The 16,829-nt window shown below is 37.2% G+C and overlaps 1 protein-coding gene across 1 annotated transcript; it reads right to left on the bottom strand.

The window, feature by feature from the left end:
- Positions 1-6,570: 6,570 nt before the first annotated feature.
- Positions 6,571-15,191, bottom strand: LOC104543456 (calcium-dependent secretion activator 2-like; the record flags this gene model as incomplete). Its single annotated transcript, XM_010188074.1, has 3 exons — positions 15,080-15,191; positions 11,265-11,501; positions 6,571-6,692 (listed from the first exon to the last, which is right to left on the bottom strand). Coding segments are annotated over exons 1-3 (368 nt in total), but the record flags the coding sequence as incomplete, so codon positions are not given.
- Positions 15,192-16,829: the final 1,638 nt, after the last annotated feature.

The raw sequence follows: 16,829 nt of genomic DNA, 5'->3' as shown, positions 1-16,829 counted from the left end.
GGTATTATTTTCTTTCTTTAAAGAAGTAAGCAATTGATCAGGCATCAAGAATAATTGAAAAAAATGGGCATGTACATTTTAAGTTGAATCCACACTTCTTTTGTAAAACTCTTCCATCATTAATCCAGAACACAAGCTGGGATAAATGTGTATTTTTTTCTTCACCATCTTTTTGCAAAACCAAGAAAACATCAGATAATTTCCTACCGGCAATTTCTTTTTTCCTTTTCATAGCTGGATACTACACCAACAAATATGGTATTTGCTCACAGCATCCAATTTTTTGAAAGGTAATTTCTTCTACCCTATTTTGTGAATTGCTCCAGTCATGACAATCCAAAAAAGAAAGACTGACTGACATATTATGAGATGAAAGCCATGATGAAATTTACCCTTTAAAGATACAAAGATGAGTCTTAGAGCAAATGACAATAATCATTATGCAACTCAACCAAACCTAGTTTATGGCAGCAGGCACACTTTGATTTCTGTCATGATCCTTAACCCACTGGCTTCCCTAAAATTCCAAAATACTTACTAAAGGATCACACTCACATTCACCAAGTTTTGAACATTTTCCACATCAACATAATTATGTTTCTCAGGCTTTAGCCTTTGAAATGATGTTACTAATAATATGTGACCTTACTTTTGTAAATGATGCATTAAATATATTTATGTTTTAAAGAAAATTAGTCTGGATGCCAAAAGTAGGCTGAACAATTGTACTTTGTTATCCTCTGTAAGATCAATGCTGGATTTCAGTGCACTTATCTGTAAGTAAAAAAACTTCCAGAGGTAATAGTCAAACAAACAAGTGAAATCCATCAAGTAAAAGACTTTGTTCAAGAAGCTAAATCCTAAAGAGGATTTATCCACAGAAGATATAATAGAAAGCATATGAACAACAAGCTAAGCACCATTAGATCAGGCACTATGAAACTCCAATCTCATTATCCCTCTGTAAAAATCCCATGTGCAAATATACTCATTTCAACAAAAAAGCACTCAAATAATGGAAAAAAACCCCTCACCCAAATGGGAGTTAGTTGGCTTCCCAGAAACAGACTCGTGTGATTACTGCTTATCTGACTAGCAAACATTTGTGTTTCTGTCCCTTGTTCCTTCCTAGGTTTAGTCTCTAGTTTTATACTTAAGACTCAAAGCAGTATGAGGCAGGGAGAACTTTCTCCTTCTACTTTTTATCTGTGCAAGAGCAATGACATGGATACCTACACATGTAAACAATATAAGGAATGATTACTGAAAGCTAACAGAGTAAAGTATTCTGACAAAAATTAGTCTAATTTATGCAGATGTGTCAGACACAGAGCAGTAGCAGGTGAAAAAAAAAGATAAGGTGTGCCTTCTCTTTCCTTACATACTGTACATCTGTGCTGTGCAACTGCAAGTTAGGTGACAGTTGTAGGTATGATCATCTCTTTGTTTCTCTTAATCGAAAACAAAAATTACAAAGTTACAGGGACTATGATGAAGAAATAAAACTAGCTGATGCTTGGAACATGATTGTCATAAATGTTCATGATTCATGAACACTGATGAATGTTCATGATTGTTATAAATGTTGTCTATCCTTTTTCCCTTCAGAAATGTCATCTTAGGCCATATCCTCAAAACATTCCTTTAAAAAAAAATATTTTTTCACGCACAACCATGTTGTGGAAGGAAGTTCTACATTTTAGAATTAAGCCTTTTTTCTTTTTTTTTTTAAAAAAACAACTATTCTATAAATTTTTCGCTAAGTAATCTTCAATTATGTATCCACAAGTACTTATATTTCAAATCCTTTATGGAATTAATGACGGTTGAATGCTGCATATAAATAATGTGAACAGCATTAACTTTATTTGTGTAGTCTTGACCGAGGTTCCCTAGTTCCTCTGGTCAGATATTTAATCATGCATTCTTCACATACTTCTAATATATAATAGGCTTTTTTATAAGGTTATGCAATCACTGGCAGCAAAACACAACCCTCTTTTTATCTTCCTTTATGAAGAATTTTTATCTTGTTTACATGAAGAGTATCCTGGCTCCACTAAAATTTTCTAATCATGCAAGATGATCTATTCCATAAATATGTGACAACAGAATGTCACTTGCAATGATAAAAGATAGCATATTCCCACCTTTCGTCTTTAGGCATGATTATACATACCCAAAACACAACACTTTCAAGAAACCACATTATTTAACACTCAGAACAAATAAAACTCAAGGATAAGAAAACATTTTGCCACCAGACTCCACATGACTAAAAACTAAGCCACAGCAGTAACATTTGAAAAATGAAATTAGCACTGGATTTTGCAAGATGACTCCCCTGTGGTGTCACAGCAACAAAGTTATGCAAAGCTTCATACAACTGAAGGGGACCTCTCAAGGTGCTGCTTACTGATCTCTCGCAGAAAAGGTCATGGGCTGTGTTGGAGGGATTTTCAGCTGGGCTAAAAGGCAGGAAACAGTTGGAAGGAATGAAGAAATATTTTTGCAGACAGTAATAAAAATTTTATAAGGTTTGTATGTGATGTTGTATACCTGATCTGTTTGTAAAATTGCCCATGCCTTAAGCTCAGTCAAATTGTTTGCACCTTTAAATAACCATTAGCTACTCCATAACATACATATAAACAGTGATTAATTTAGCTTGTTAAAAAAGAAAATTAAGTTCTTCAATATAAACTCACAAAGTTATTCAAAGAGAGAGAAAGCAGACAGGGGTTAAAATCAATAAGAAACCAGAAAATATTTCTTACTGATAAAAACTGTGCTCTCCTCTCTAGGAGTCTAATTAGGTCTTTCCCCTTTAAGAAAGAATATTGTTTCTGATTTCCTTATTGCTCTTATGGAAGCATTCAAGGATTCAGAGGAATACTTAAATACATATTCATAAAAATAACTGAGAAAATATCCAGTGTTTTGGAGTAGTAGATAAATCCTGAATTAAGTCACCACTTGATTCATGCTCCCATTAACCTCCCCTCTATAGTCACATTGGCTTGTGCTTCCATTTTGAAGCATTTATCTGAGCATCTTCTTTTCTCCTTTCCACTCGCAAAGCTTTTGAAACTTCTGACTGAGTAGTAGCATTGCACTGCACACACTGATGTTTTGCAGATGAAAAAACCAGCCATAAATAATTCCTTATACTGCTTCTCTTCACAAATGTATCCACCAGTTCAAAACGATAAACCAACTACAGAAACTGTGTGTGACAAGCACATGATGTGAAGCTCTTGCCAGCAGTCCCCCACAGCAGGCTGGTGGTAATCAGTCACTTCTCATCACTGTCTCATTCTACTCTTAGTATGAGTGCTTTGCTACCTTTTTCTAGTTGCATGTCCTATATAAAATATGAAGTTATGTTCTTATTTATCTGGGATTTGTCAGTGCAAATATGTTACTGCTAGTGATTTGAAGACTTGAGCTGAACTACAGTTCTTGATTCTTTTCTTTTCTTTGCCATGAATTTTGTGTTTTCTCCTCCAGTCTCACTGACTGTTTTCCTTCATATCAAAATGACAGTACTGAAAACTATCCCAGGAAGGAGCCAGCTCCAGCAGCAGGTAAAGCAGGTAGCAGCCTAGGGCAGCTGAGAGCTTGTTTTTCTGTATCAGGAAAGAGGTGGACTGGCTGTGCTTGCCCAGCTGGTCACTGGCCTCTACTTACATGACTTTGTCCATTGCTTCCAAAGGACCAAGGGGGAAGGGAGGCACCTCTTTCCTCAGTAGTAGTACCATTACTAACATCACCAGGAGCAGAAAGAAATTTCTGTTTCTAACTCTTCTCATATCTCCTCTTTGCAGGAGAACATCCAATCCTTCACTCAGTGACTGGGCCTTCCCATCACTCCAGCAGGTCCCCATCAGAGATTAGTGATGAGTGCTGGAAGAAGCTGAGGGCAAAAGGAGGCAGAGGACTGCGTGGGACAAGGATGTGTTTGTCATAAAAGAAATAAAGATTGTAGAAGGCCTGGACACAGGCTGGGACAGGAAAGAGAAAAGAGAGAGACACTTTAAGTCTTCTGAAACATGAGGACTCCTCCCTGCTTATAACACTATTTCCTAGGCCACTGAAATTTTTTGATTGAACTCTGCCAAGCCCTCTTAGTTCCCTCTGCCACCAACAAAAAAAAGAGTAATATTGCTACTGTCAAAAAAACCTGATTTGGCTGTAACATAAAAATTAAATGGTGGAATAAAGGATCTCCCATTCCATAGGCAGTGACTTTCATCTTATTTACTATTTGTCCATAATTTGCTAATTACATGCTTGTCTAATTTAATATCCTCCTCCGTTGCCTTAAACTACAGCTTTACATATGCTGATAAACTACATGTCTCTATATGCTCATAATCATACTGTATGCCAATGTCTCATAATTACTCTTGCCAGAAATGGAGACAAGTACAACTCAGCACAGAAAGTAGAGAGATTTTAGAGCTCTGTCAGCTGTGTGCCTTCAAGTTACACTGCTTTGTAGGACAGCAAGGCAACAGACCCAGTGCCTCCCATTCCTGTCCTTCCAGTGTATGGTTCAGGTCATCTCCCAGTCACCCACTTCCAAAAGATGCATATTTTTTCCCCTACAAATCCATATTGATTTGGTTCATACAACATCAGTTATATGGAATAGCCTATAACCTGTCTTTCTCCCATATCCAATCAATTCATTGAGCCTGAAATCTGCTAAACCAGTTTACAAGCTCAGAGCAGGTCCCAACATTACCTCTTTTCCTAGAAGCACTCCAGTTCTTCTCATGTTGACTTCATCTATTCTGGAACTTCCTTTTCACAAACTTTCTACTTCAAAAGGTAGGAAAATCAACTAATGTGTTATTAACTTTTAACAGATATATCTATACACAATGTATATCTTCTGATTCATTGTAAAACCTGCAACCTTACCTTAACCTGCAACCCTCAGTATGTAATAAGTAAACCATGAACTGACCATGACCCATCCCTACCATGTTTTGTCCACCATATCTGGAACCAGCTAGAGAGGAAAAAAAAATATATATTTACAAACTGTTTTCTGGAAGCAGAATAACTGTCCCCAAGATTCAAGAATTTGTGTATTCTAGCTGATTTAAGGAGATTTGAAGACCCATAACATGATAACAGGGGTTAATCAAGCATTTAAAACAGGATCTAACAAGTCCAAGGGTAAGAAAAAGACAGACACACCAGAAGAAACAGGAACCTTGACTGTGACAGTAGGCAAAGGTTGGAGGTACTTGTTGCAGGGAACAGGATGACAGCAGCTCTGAGTCTGAAGAGAAAGCACAGCTTGGAGATGTGCCCTCCATGAGAAAGCCTAGCGACTCTCATGGGACTCAAGCCATTAGAGAACAACCCAACAGGTCAAAAAATGAGCAGGAGATGTTGCATACCCACTTATGACCTTGCTTCAGTTCATTTATCTATATGTCTTCTACACTACCATTGCTTTTAGAAGTTCCTGACGTACTACATGTAAATGGTAAGACCGAGCATTCCTATGCCCTGGAGAAGGAACACAGCCAGGGACTGTGAAGAGTGAATTTCACATCTTGTCCCACATATGCAGAGCTCTGCAGAGCTGTCTGAATATGTTAGTGGAGTAGGCTGCCGGCTTACTTACCAAGGAAATTTGCTGAAAGTAGGAGAAAGTTCTACGAATTATATCTCCTCCTCCTCCCAACCTCAGAAGATGCAGATAAAACTCTGTGTTTACAATTTTGCCTAAAAGAAGTCCATATTTGTGGTCTGAATGGAATAGAAACTACCATCCCAATTCTGTTGAAGATATTTTCTCAGATACTGTAACAACTGCAATTTTAAAATTGTCTTTCACAAGGCACACTATGGTGCCAGTAAGACTCCAACATGCTGCCTGGCAAGTTATCTACAAAAGATTTCAAATGATATTTCAACAGAGAAAAGTGTCTGAAGTCAGTGTGTAAGGTCAAACAAATCAACCAAAAAAATACACTTAATTTTCTTCCTCTCTCCCACTCTGACTGGTTCAGCTACAGATGGCATGATGTTATACCTGTCCAAGTCAGTTTGCTGACTGCCTTCCTCAAAAATTAACTGAAAGAAGTGGATCCTATAATTTAAAATGAAATAGTCTCAGCAGGTGACTAAGCTTTGTCAAGATTGATTACCGAGTATTGATTTTCCACCAATTGTACAAGTTACACTCCACAAGGCCACCTGCACATTAACCTAGAATATATAAAACCACCTCGGGCTAACCATCTATCTAGAGGCTTGTGTTTTCAGAGGATGCAGGTAAGAACACAATGCTGCAATCTCCAGCTCTTTTCCTCACACACTCAATGGCATTTATTTGGACAGCTTTCACACTTTGTATTTACTTCACCATAAACAACTATGATGTGTATTTTCATTTTTCAGAAAGAATTTAAGATAACTGCTCAGGACAAAACTTCATATAACCTCGTGCTAACTTAAATATAAAATCTGTAAAGATACTCAGTGAGGCTCTTCCATTATATGAAGGAAAGAGATGGTGGATGCAGTGATAGCAGAGTGACGTACTGTGGCCTGGAAGCTTCTGCTTGGTCCGTCTGAAGCTTCTGACCCCCTTCCACTTCCATGGTGCAGTAGACAATTCGATTGGGAGCAACTGACCTTAAACCTTGCACCTCCATTATAACAATCTGAGGAAAAGAAACCAAATAGTTTATCCTTCAGAAAACAATATATCACATAGCTATTGCAGAACTAAACCCCATGCAGGGGAAAAAGAAAAAAAAAAAGAAGAAAAAGAAAACAATACCCAAACCCCACTCAAATCTTCACAGACAGGAAAGAGTTTTAATTTTGCCACCTTTTCCCACTTTCAACAACATATAGTAGAAATTGACATTTTTGCTGTGTTTCTACTTGGACAATGACCAAAAACTCACTCCAACCCATAATTTAAATGCTAGCAGTTGAATTTGAGACTAATGTCTAAATATAATTATAAATGTTAATACACAAGGAAATGTATCTTTATAAACAGTCATCCAAATAAGTATTTACAGAATGAAGAGGTTACAAAGTCAGACTGTAAACAAGACAAGTAAGGGCACTGATCACATTTTGAAAGGTTAATCATTGTACTGTGACACCGGAGGTTGAGTCTCAGAAGCAGTTTGGTGTTGTGCTGAGCATGAGGCAGGTCAGAGCATCGCTATCACCTGCTTTATTTTTTTTTCTGCCTGCTGCCTACCCCTTTTCCTTCTTCCAGCTCACTTTTTGCAGTCAGGTTCGGCATGGATATGGGGATGTTAAAGAGAAAGGAAAAAAAGCCACCTCTACCAGCTGTGCCTTGCTAAATTCCCTCACCAGGGAAATTCTGAGCTTGGCAGATCCCATAGTTTTTCAGCTCCTCTGAGCTACTCAGTTCTAGCTCACAAGAGCCAAATGCAGTCCTACTTCAACTGCTCTCTGCCTTTTATAAATGTTAGAGTTTGTCACGGTGTGAAATTATTGGAATTTTTACAGTTTGGATGTTTCTAATTCAGAGAAGATGTGAGAAAAAAGTCAGGTTTCCCTGCCTGCCTTGAAAAAGCTGCTTTGCTTTCCAGTCCCATTTGGACCTATGAGAAAAAACTGAAAAAATGTAGATGATTCAATCAGCAGAGAAGCTGTCCTCAACTGAACTACACATGAAAACCAATATTTGCTTGATTATTTGTTGTGGTTTAAAATAAGCGGGCAACTGAGCACCACGCAGCTACTCGCTCACTCCTGCCCCAGTGGGATGAGGAGAAGAAAATATAACCAAAGGCTCGTGGGTTGAGACAAGGACAGGGAGAGATCACTCACCAATTATGGTCACGGGCAAAACAGACTCGACTTGGGGAAAACAGAACAATTTAATTTGTTACCAGTCAAATCAGAAGAGAATAATGAGAGATACAACCAGATCTTAAAATCAATGCCTTCCCTGCTACCCCTCCCTTCTTCCTGGGCTCAGCTTTGCTCCCAATTTCTCTACCTTGTTCCCCTCAGTAGTGCAGGGTGAATGGGAGTTATGGTCAATTCATCACATGGTGTTTCTGCCAATCCTTCCTCTTCAGGCCTAAGGAGGGCTCCTTTCACTCTTCCTCTGCTCCAATGTGGGGCCCCTCCCACATGGGACAGTCCTCCACGAACTTCTCCAATGTAAGCCCTTCACATGAGTTGCAGTCTCCTCACAAACTGCTCTATAGTGTGGGTCTCATCTGCAGAGTGCAGTCCTTCCCACTGACTGCTCCTGCATGGACTTCCCATGGAGTCACTGTCTTCAGGTACAGCCACCTGCTCCAGCATGGGCCTCCATGGGCTGTAGGTGGATCTCTGCTACCTCTCTGATCTCTCCACTGCTGCAGGTGGGTCAACCTGCCATCTCACCATGGACTGCAGGGAAATCTGTGCTCCAGGTGACCTCCTCCCCCTTCTTTTTTCACGGACCTTAGTGTTTGCACAGTTGTTTCCCTCACATCCCACTCCTCTCTCCGCTGAAGGTTTCTTCGGCTGATTCCTGAAGAGTTCCCAGCTCTTGGGCTGGTGCTGCAGCAGGACTTAGGCTCAGGCTGGACCCGGCCCATGCTGCCTGTGTTGGGGTCACATTGGTTGAGGCCAGGCCATGCACTGCATCTCTCTTAAATATATCATTTGTAGAGGCACTGATTGGCTCAGAATCAGCCAGAGGTGGCTGCGAAGCTTCCAGCAGCTTCTCACAGGAGTCACCCCAGGCCCCTCCTCTGCCACCAAAACCAGCACCATATAAACTGAATTCATTGTTTTAAAGTTGACAAAATTAATGACTACTTTTGGTCTCATTAGGGGCAATTGGTTTCTTAGATCAGCAAGCAACTACTAAAATATTTTGCTATTAAACTGTTTGCATATTTGCCAGTTTGTTTCAATTCAATATGTTAAGCCAGACTTCAACCCTAGCTGTAAAATGCTTTGTACTGTAAAACTCCCAGAACCTTAGCAATAGTTAGATGTCTTGTAAAATTGCTAGTTTGGTAACATTACAGTGAGATGACAGTCACTGATCATTTAGAACATTTTTACATTACTCATAAATTATGCTTATTACAATTTATAAATAATAACAGCAATTCAGGGAGAATGATGTAATCATTTCTCTATCTCTCATGGTCCAGGAATTCAAGTAGTTATCAAAGTGAGCAATGATCACTGACAGACTGCACTAGAGATCCTTCTAGCTAACACTGCCTATATGATCTTTCCACATGCCAAATGTATGTCTTTGTTGAATGCAGACTTAATGTTTATTCATTTTTAAGTTAATACTTTTTCCTTGAGTTTCCAATTTAATTGCACAGTACATTTGTCTTTTGCAGCATTCTGGATTCCAGCAATGGAAAAAAGTTGCACTTCATTAGGAAGGAAACTGTCACTAGCTGATTTACTAGCTCATTAGCTGATACACAGCTTCCTAAATATTTCTTGACTATTTCTGAAACCGTCCAACAGCTGAAGAACATAAGTGATTAAGTCTTCTCCTACTACTTTGATATATTATTTATTTATTTTACAAATTTCTGCAAACAGGCTATTTGAGGAAACATCCAACTAGCAAAAAGAGCCACTGCTGCTTGCAGAGATGCACAGGGGTGCCTCTTGTCTTAGTCAGCAAGGTCCAGTCCCATCAGAACATTATAAATATTACGATCAGCTTTTCCTGTTCTGTCTTAATAAAAACATGCAGTGGCAGTATGAACTCCAGCCACTTTCCCCCCGCCATGAAATTATCATTGAGTTCTTATACTGTGACCTAATGTTTAGACATGTTACGGATTTCCTGTTTGTTCACATGCCTCTGTATCAGCCTTCCATGGGGATCTTGCTGGCTACCCTAAAATTTAGTTAAGTCACACCACATAAGATGTGACATGGATATGTTTCCCCATTATTAAACTAATGTTAAATTGTGCACATATGACCTCACATTTTCCAAAAATCAAGTACTGTCTCCAAGGAAATGCCACCAACTTTTCTTATTTGTCCATTTGCATAAAAAAGAGCAGATCTTCCATGTTTCAGTCTAAATGAATATCAGTTCAGTTGTTTCCTTTTGCCTTTATATCCTCTGAGATTTAGCTTCCCAAGAGTAAGATATGCACATTCTTGTGCATCATGAAACTCAACTTATAAGGTTAACACTGTGTTTCAAATGAAAATTTGCGCTACTAAAAACTGCTACGTGTAGACTAACACTTTCAATTCTTTGCCTTGCAAAGAAGGAACTATAGATTACTAACCTTGCACAACATCTGTGTGCTTTCTTTATCAGTGATGGGAAAAAAAGCAAAGTTTACCAGACTTAATAGTCTACATTTCTGAGTGAGAGGGGAAGGGCTGTAAACAAAGCAATGCTCTTCCAAATTTACCAGAAATTGTACGTTCTGCCATTTTTCACTTCATGATTGTTTCAGTCTTACTGTACTTTTCCCAAAGATATCACATCACTTTTAGTACATATTTAATAATTCTCTCTAGAGGCACAGAGAAAGCTTTTTTTCTTCTTCTTCTATCCCTCACCAAGCTAACTTTCCTGAAGACAGAAAATACTATTGACAAAGCTTTTCAGGTACCTTTTAGGTGCTTCAGAACTAGTCTTTGTTATTTCTATTTATGGAGCATTCCAGGCTTGGTATTTCATTTAAGGCAGACACAGAAAATATGATGGAGAAGCATAGGACTCAGCAAAGTTTGAAAACTACTTTATTATTTCATATATTTCATTACGGCCTGCACTCCAGTTTTACATGCTTGATGAACTAGTACTTTTGGCATACAGGATGATGGATCTTACTACTCTTTAAAAGTTGATGCGGGGCTTTTATATTATTAGCTAGTAATATGAAAATTGCATACAGCGGGATAAGTAATTTCTCTGTTCTTGATAACAGCAGTGTTTCATTATCACATTCAAAAGTATCCTTAGGTATTTAATGTACTGGAATTCATTTGAAGTTACATTTGTGTGGGAGATTCAACTGCCCACACCGCTGTATGGACCCAAATGCAACTACTGCTGCAAAGGGAAAATACATCATATAGCTGTATTCTAACTCCTAATTACCAAAGAGACAAAGAATAATTTACTTTTTGCACATTAAATTTTAAAATTACCAAGGAAGGACTAATAACAAAAAAGTATCAAGACATAGATATTATTCTAATTTAAATCATAGCAAGTTTTCTGTGAAGTATCTGATTACCTCTAATGTGAAGGAGAGAACCACATCAGACTTCGACAGCTGAACTTCATTTTCATCTCCGATGTCCAAGAATGCAGAATTCTGTGATCGCTTTAACTTCTGCAGTTTAAATTCTGGCCCACCTTTAGACACTGGAAGACTTTCCAAATTTGCCATCAGCAAATTCACTGAAGACCGCAACTCTTCTATGTACATGTTCTCCATTTCTCTTGTTACGAATTTCGGGAATTTTCTTTCCTTGGAAGATATATTTTAAAAGTTAGGGAGGAAAAAAAAAACATCCCATATTATACATCATGTTTATTTACTGATTTGCCCTCAGTTAAGAAGTATTTAATAACAATAAAAGTTTTAATTCCAGTGTCTATTTTTACATCTTCAAAACAGTGAGGGGAAGGCTAATACCGACCAATAAATACAGTTAATTTTGACAGGAAGAAATGTAATTTGAATTGAGAATTCCACCTTATTCCTCAAGTAGTAGATAAAATAATAGTAGTAGACAATAATAACAGTAGACAAAAATAACTCTTTGGTAATGTCAAAAAATTAAAGGAGCATTTGTAAAAATGGAAACTCTTGCCCCTCCTCTTGCCCCTTGAATCATTTGACTATAAAGCCAGGCTGAATATGCACACATTGCATATTTCTAATGCATGTGTTTTAAGTGTATCAATTGACAATTTACCTTTAATGTTACCTTAAAATATTTTATAAGTTGACAAAATGAACCATCCGCTAATCATTTTGTTACTTCATCCATTTCCCATGCTACCAAAAATAAGTCAATCACATTCGTGCTTCTAACATAAAGCTGTTAAACTACAATGATGACATTGTATATTTCTATTTTTAATAATAGGTCATTCGTTTTGAAAGTAATGCTGAATTAGTATGCAAGGGATTATTTTAAACATAAGTGCTAGTGAGAACTTAAAAATAACTTTTTTCATCCGTAGGAGTTAGGACAGTGTTTAAATATTGCATTTATGACAGGGAAAATGTAAACACATGTAATCCACATATGAACATGCACAGAGACAATTTTATTCACAGATTCTTCCCGATATTGAATATAGGGCAGCTTGGAAAAATATGTCACTTAAAAATATAAATTATTCTAAAATATACGTTTTATGTATAAATGAGAAACAAATAAATTATTCTAAAATATACGTTTTATGTATAAATGAGACACAAACACTGCTCCCCATGTATTGTCTGCAAAGGTAGTCACTTTGCTCCTAAACCAGACAATTTATATTGTCAGTTGTTATCAGGAGTATCACAAAAATGTTTTAATGTAAAACCTTTATAATTTTTGTTTCAATAAAGAAGACCAACCAAGCTGACTGTGACCCAAAACACCTGCAGCAAGCCCAGTGGTCTGTCACAGTACAGCAGTACAGAGCCAGAGACAGGTTCAGGGTGCTCTAGCCAAAAAAACCCCTCACTTCAGAGTGTTTTTCAAACTGTACCGTATCTGTGAGGATCATTCAAATATATATATGCCAACACAGAAGACAGAGAAGACAGACTCTTATTATGTTGTTAAAAGATCTTTCCTTTTGTTAAGATGCTTTTCCCACCCTTTTATTTGCTTTTTTAAGATGGTGAATTTGTAACAAATTGCTCAAATATTGCACTTAATATTTAAAATAATTTAGAGACACAAGAAGAACAGTGGAGGTTTTCCACTATTTTTTAGTGCGTATGCAGAGGAATGCAATTAAACTGATTTGAAAAGCCCAGACTGTCTGAAGAACACATCCCCCAGCACAACACTGGAGTTCTGGGAATTCTGATTGCAACGTACTGGGAATACATCCTGAAACAAAGGCCCTGAGGACAGATGAGAGACACTGATCGAGCTGATGTACACACTAGCCTCTACATCTGGATCCTGAGAGTAGTAAAACAGATTTTCAGGATGTATTTATCAAGGAGAAAAGACAATGGGTGGTCTCTTCTTAGGATCACATAAATATTTGCCTTAGAAAAGCATAGCACCAGTTACAATAGGGAGAAAACCATATTAGGTCATATATATTTTGATTTGAACTACTTAAATTTAGTCATATGAAGAAAGAGATGGGCAAGTAGATGCATAAATTACCCATTCATTTTTTTCTGTCATAGATGAACATATTTCTAAGGTTCTTGCCTCCATTAAATAGGCTAAATTATCTTTTCTGCTAAAATAAACTTCTCATATATAATTAACAATTTTTAAAGTCAGCAAGTAAAGTATTATAGGAGCCATGAATGAGACCTCAACAACAACAAAAAGCTTTATGCAGAGATTTCTCTTTAGTTGTGCAGAACTTTTAGAAAGTGCATTTTAATAATTCTTTTACAGGCAGGTAATCACTAAAAACCCTTCTCTTTACCAACAAAAATGCTAGAATACATAATCCAGTATCAAAAAGCTTTTTAATTTATTTTTAAGCTCTGAGAATAAAGTTCATATTTTGCAGCATTTGATTGCTTAGGCTTAAATGACTTTAAGAGTTCTCACAGCTGCCTGAATTAGGATTAACCTAACTCCTTAGCACCACGAAGAAACCCCGCAATTTATGTAGTTTAAAAGAGATGCTTAAAAACTCTCATTTGTGACTTGAATGTACCATATCCGACATGGAGTTTCTTACTCTGCAAAACCGTGCAGTTAACACCATGGCAGCCTTGACAATTTTCCAGTAATGGTTTGGGTAGAAAATGGATAAATAACATTTTTTGTTAGAAAATCTACAGCTGTGTACATTAGAGACAGAATGAACAAGATTTACATGGTTTAAATAGTGCTCATAATTTTCACTTGCTTTAAAATGAATTGGAAACTTTTATGGACAGTATTTTCTTTTTCAGGAAGATTAAACCTCCAAGTTGTTATTTATGAACTTCATAGACCTAAATTACATTTTCTTCCTTTTAAAGAAACAAGCCAATCTTACCTATTTTACAAATAATATAATATTAATAAAATATACTTTTTTCTGCACACACAGAGTATAACATACATGCTTCTAGTATTTGGTAACTTTTGGAGCTAAAGGCAAGAAGGCAAGAGAGCAAACACAGGAATATTGAACAACTTTGATTATAAACCCAAGCTTCACAGAAAATTGAAGAGACTTGACACTGCCTTTCTGAGAAAAAGGAGTCTTTCCCCAAAATTTAGTAAGACATGGCTGGGGACAATACCAATTCTGATCTGTGATATTTGATATAGAAGGGCATAATTGTGTCCACTGAAATAAAACACAAGTTATATGAGAAAAAAATAGGCTTGGCTTTCTAAAATTTAGAAAAAGAATTTATAATTTACCCAATCATACAAGACTCACTCATACTTCATTGCTTGCAATACCAATATAACCATTATGAAGATAAGACTTAATCTATAAAGTATATTATATATACTTTAAAAGTATATTACATATAACCTGTAGTAAGACATAAACATTACTGTTATACCATAAGCACAGCACAATGCAGTAATGTATATAAAAGATGACTTACTTTAGTTCCAAAATACATAATCCCAAATGTGTAAATAACATAATCTTTGTTTCACCACTGGACTTATCGATGAAGGAAACATAGGATCACACAGTGTATGACTCCAAAACCAAGTTTTGCTTTCTCCTTACCCCTCTTGACACAGATATGCCACAGCAGAAAGAAATGTATCTGCCAGACTGTTTTCAGATGGTCTTCTGCTTAATTTTAGAATCAGAAACTGGAAACACAAACTATATATTGTCCTACTCAGTCTCGCATGAAGATGTTTTTGGTACATGAAAGAGACTTACCCTTGCCATTTGTTCTGCCAATTGTAGTCGTCCATCTAGTTCACGCCTGATCTGGGCTGCTTGCTCGTCTCCATTATCCAACTTGGACAGAAAACAAAAATGAAGTTAACTGTGAGAAACATGTGCTATATTTTACCTTTACGACAAGTAATGTTGTTAAAAAAAAACAAAACTAAAAGAAATTAATTGCATCCTTTTCATCTTAAAATCAGTGAAACACTAAGAAAATATATGGCTTTCAGTCTTACCAAGTTGAAAGAAATGTAATGACCACCAGTTACCCATGGCAGTCAGGGTCTCAAAAGGGTTGCCAGCATTCCCTTGAGTTTTTAATACTGACGCTAAACAGAAGCAGCATGATTTCCTTATGAAAGTAGCAGCTTTTTCATTTCTTGGTGAAGCAGAAAACTGGACTGACAGACTGGCTTAGAAAATGTTTGCAACTAAATTTGCTCTTTGGTGCCATGAGTTCCTGTGTAGGAATATATAGACATTGGGAAAGAAAACTGTGTGCCTATATCTTCTAAGTATGTTACTAATTCTATCACATAGCTCTTTTCTCTAAATACTGGACAACTGCTTACTTTGAGGTATATCCAATTTTTAAGCCTCCAGTATTTTCATATCTAGGGCACAGTCATGTCTAAATGTCTGACTTCATTCAGGGAGGTAAAGGGGAAGGACACGTCTTCTCACCTCAACTAAAAAAACAAAACAGCCAGCTCTCAACAGAAAAGAGACTCCCCAATTCCTTTTTCACCTGTTTACTTGTTAAGGGGCAGGGGCTTGTAGGTGAAATGGGGTTTCACCTCAACACACTGACCTGCACAGCTGACTAAGAGGAAGCAGCTGGATGCATCTGGAAAAGATCAGACACATCTTGCTTGCTTACCTGAATAAATGCCAAACAAGGGAGGTGACTGAATCGCCATCCCTGGAGGTGTTTAAAAGACAACTAGATGTTGTGCTTAGGGATATGGTCTAGCGGCAGACTTAGGGCTGGTTCAATGGTTGGACTCAATGATCTTAAAGGTCTTTTCCAAACAAAACCATTATATCATTCTAAGGACAAAGACAAGGAGTCCCCATGGAGGGTGCTCTCTGTCCCTAGGGTTAACCACAGCCACGATGTGACATGTTAATAGTGCTTTTAGTATGTAGCTAAGGTTTAAGGATACCTGAATTGCTCTTCACTAAAAAAAAACTTAAACTGACTACAGATGTAAACTGGCAAAAATTGGTTCTCTGATTAAATGAGATCTTCAGCTAAAGAATGCACAATCACTTTGGTAAATGATTGACTACATTAAAGTAAGCTTTTTAAGTAAGACTGCTATTCAGTGCATCAGGCCAAATACAGAACACCATCTCCTTTGCAACACTTCTCAGCTAAATCCAGTAGATCTTATTGAATCAAGGTGCTCTTGAAAATTTGGCATTTTCTTTTCTTTCAAAATCCAGTTTAATAAAGGAATAATTAAAAATACACTATCCAGTGCTTACAGGTCAATTACAGCATTATGTATAATGCAAATCTGATCACATTTAGCAACAGGATGAAAAGTTTTCTGCTGCTAGTACGGAAGCAATGACGGAACTTGCAATCTGTCACCTGTGCAATCTGGCATCTCACAAAATCCTTGCAGGAACTGATCCAAACTACCAGAAAGCAAGAGAACAAAACCTGAGAGCGTCCCCAAAAGAGGCTCAGTTTAAACTAGAGAGAATCACAGAATCACAGAACGTTAGG

This window comes from Mesitornis unicolor, unplaced genomic scaffold (genome assembly GCF_000695765.1).
Source record: "Mesitornis unicolor isolate BGI_N332 unplaced genomic scaffold, ASM69576v1 scaffold50647, whole genome shotgun sequence".
In the NCBI taxonomy this organism is placed as follows: domain Eukaryota; kingdom Metazoa; phylum Chordata; class Aves; order Mesitornithiformes; family Mesitornithidae; genus Mesitornis; species Mesitornis unicolor.
Note: the sequence above shows the minus strand (reverse complement) of the source record. Positions and strands in the feature narration are given on the sequence as shown.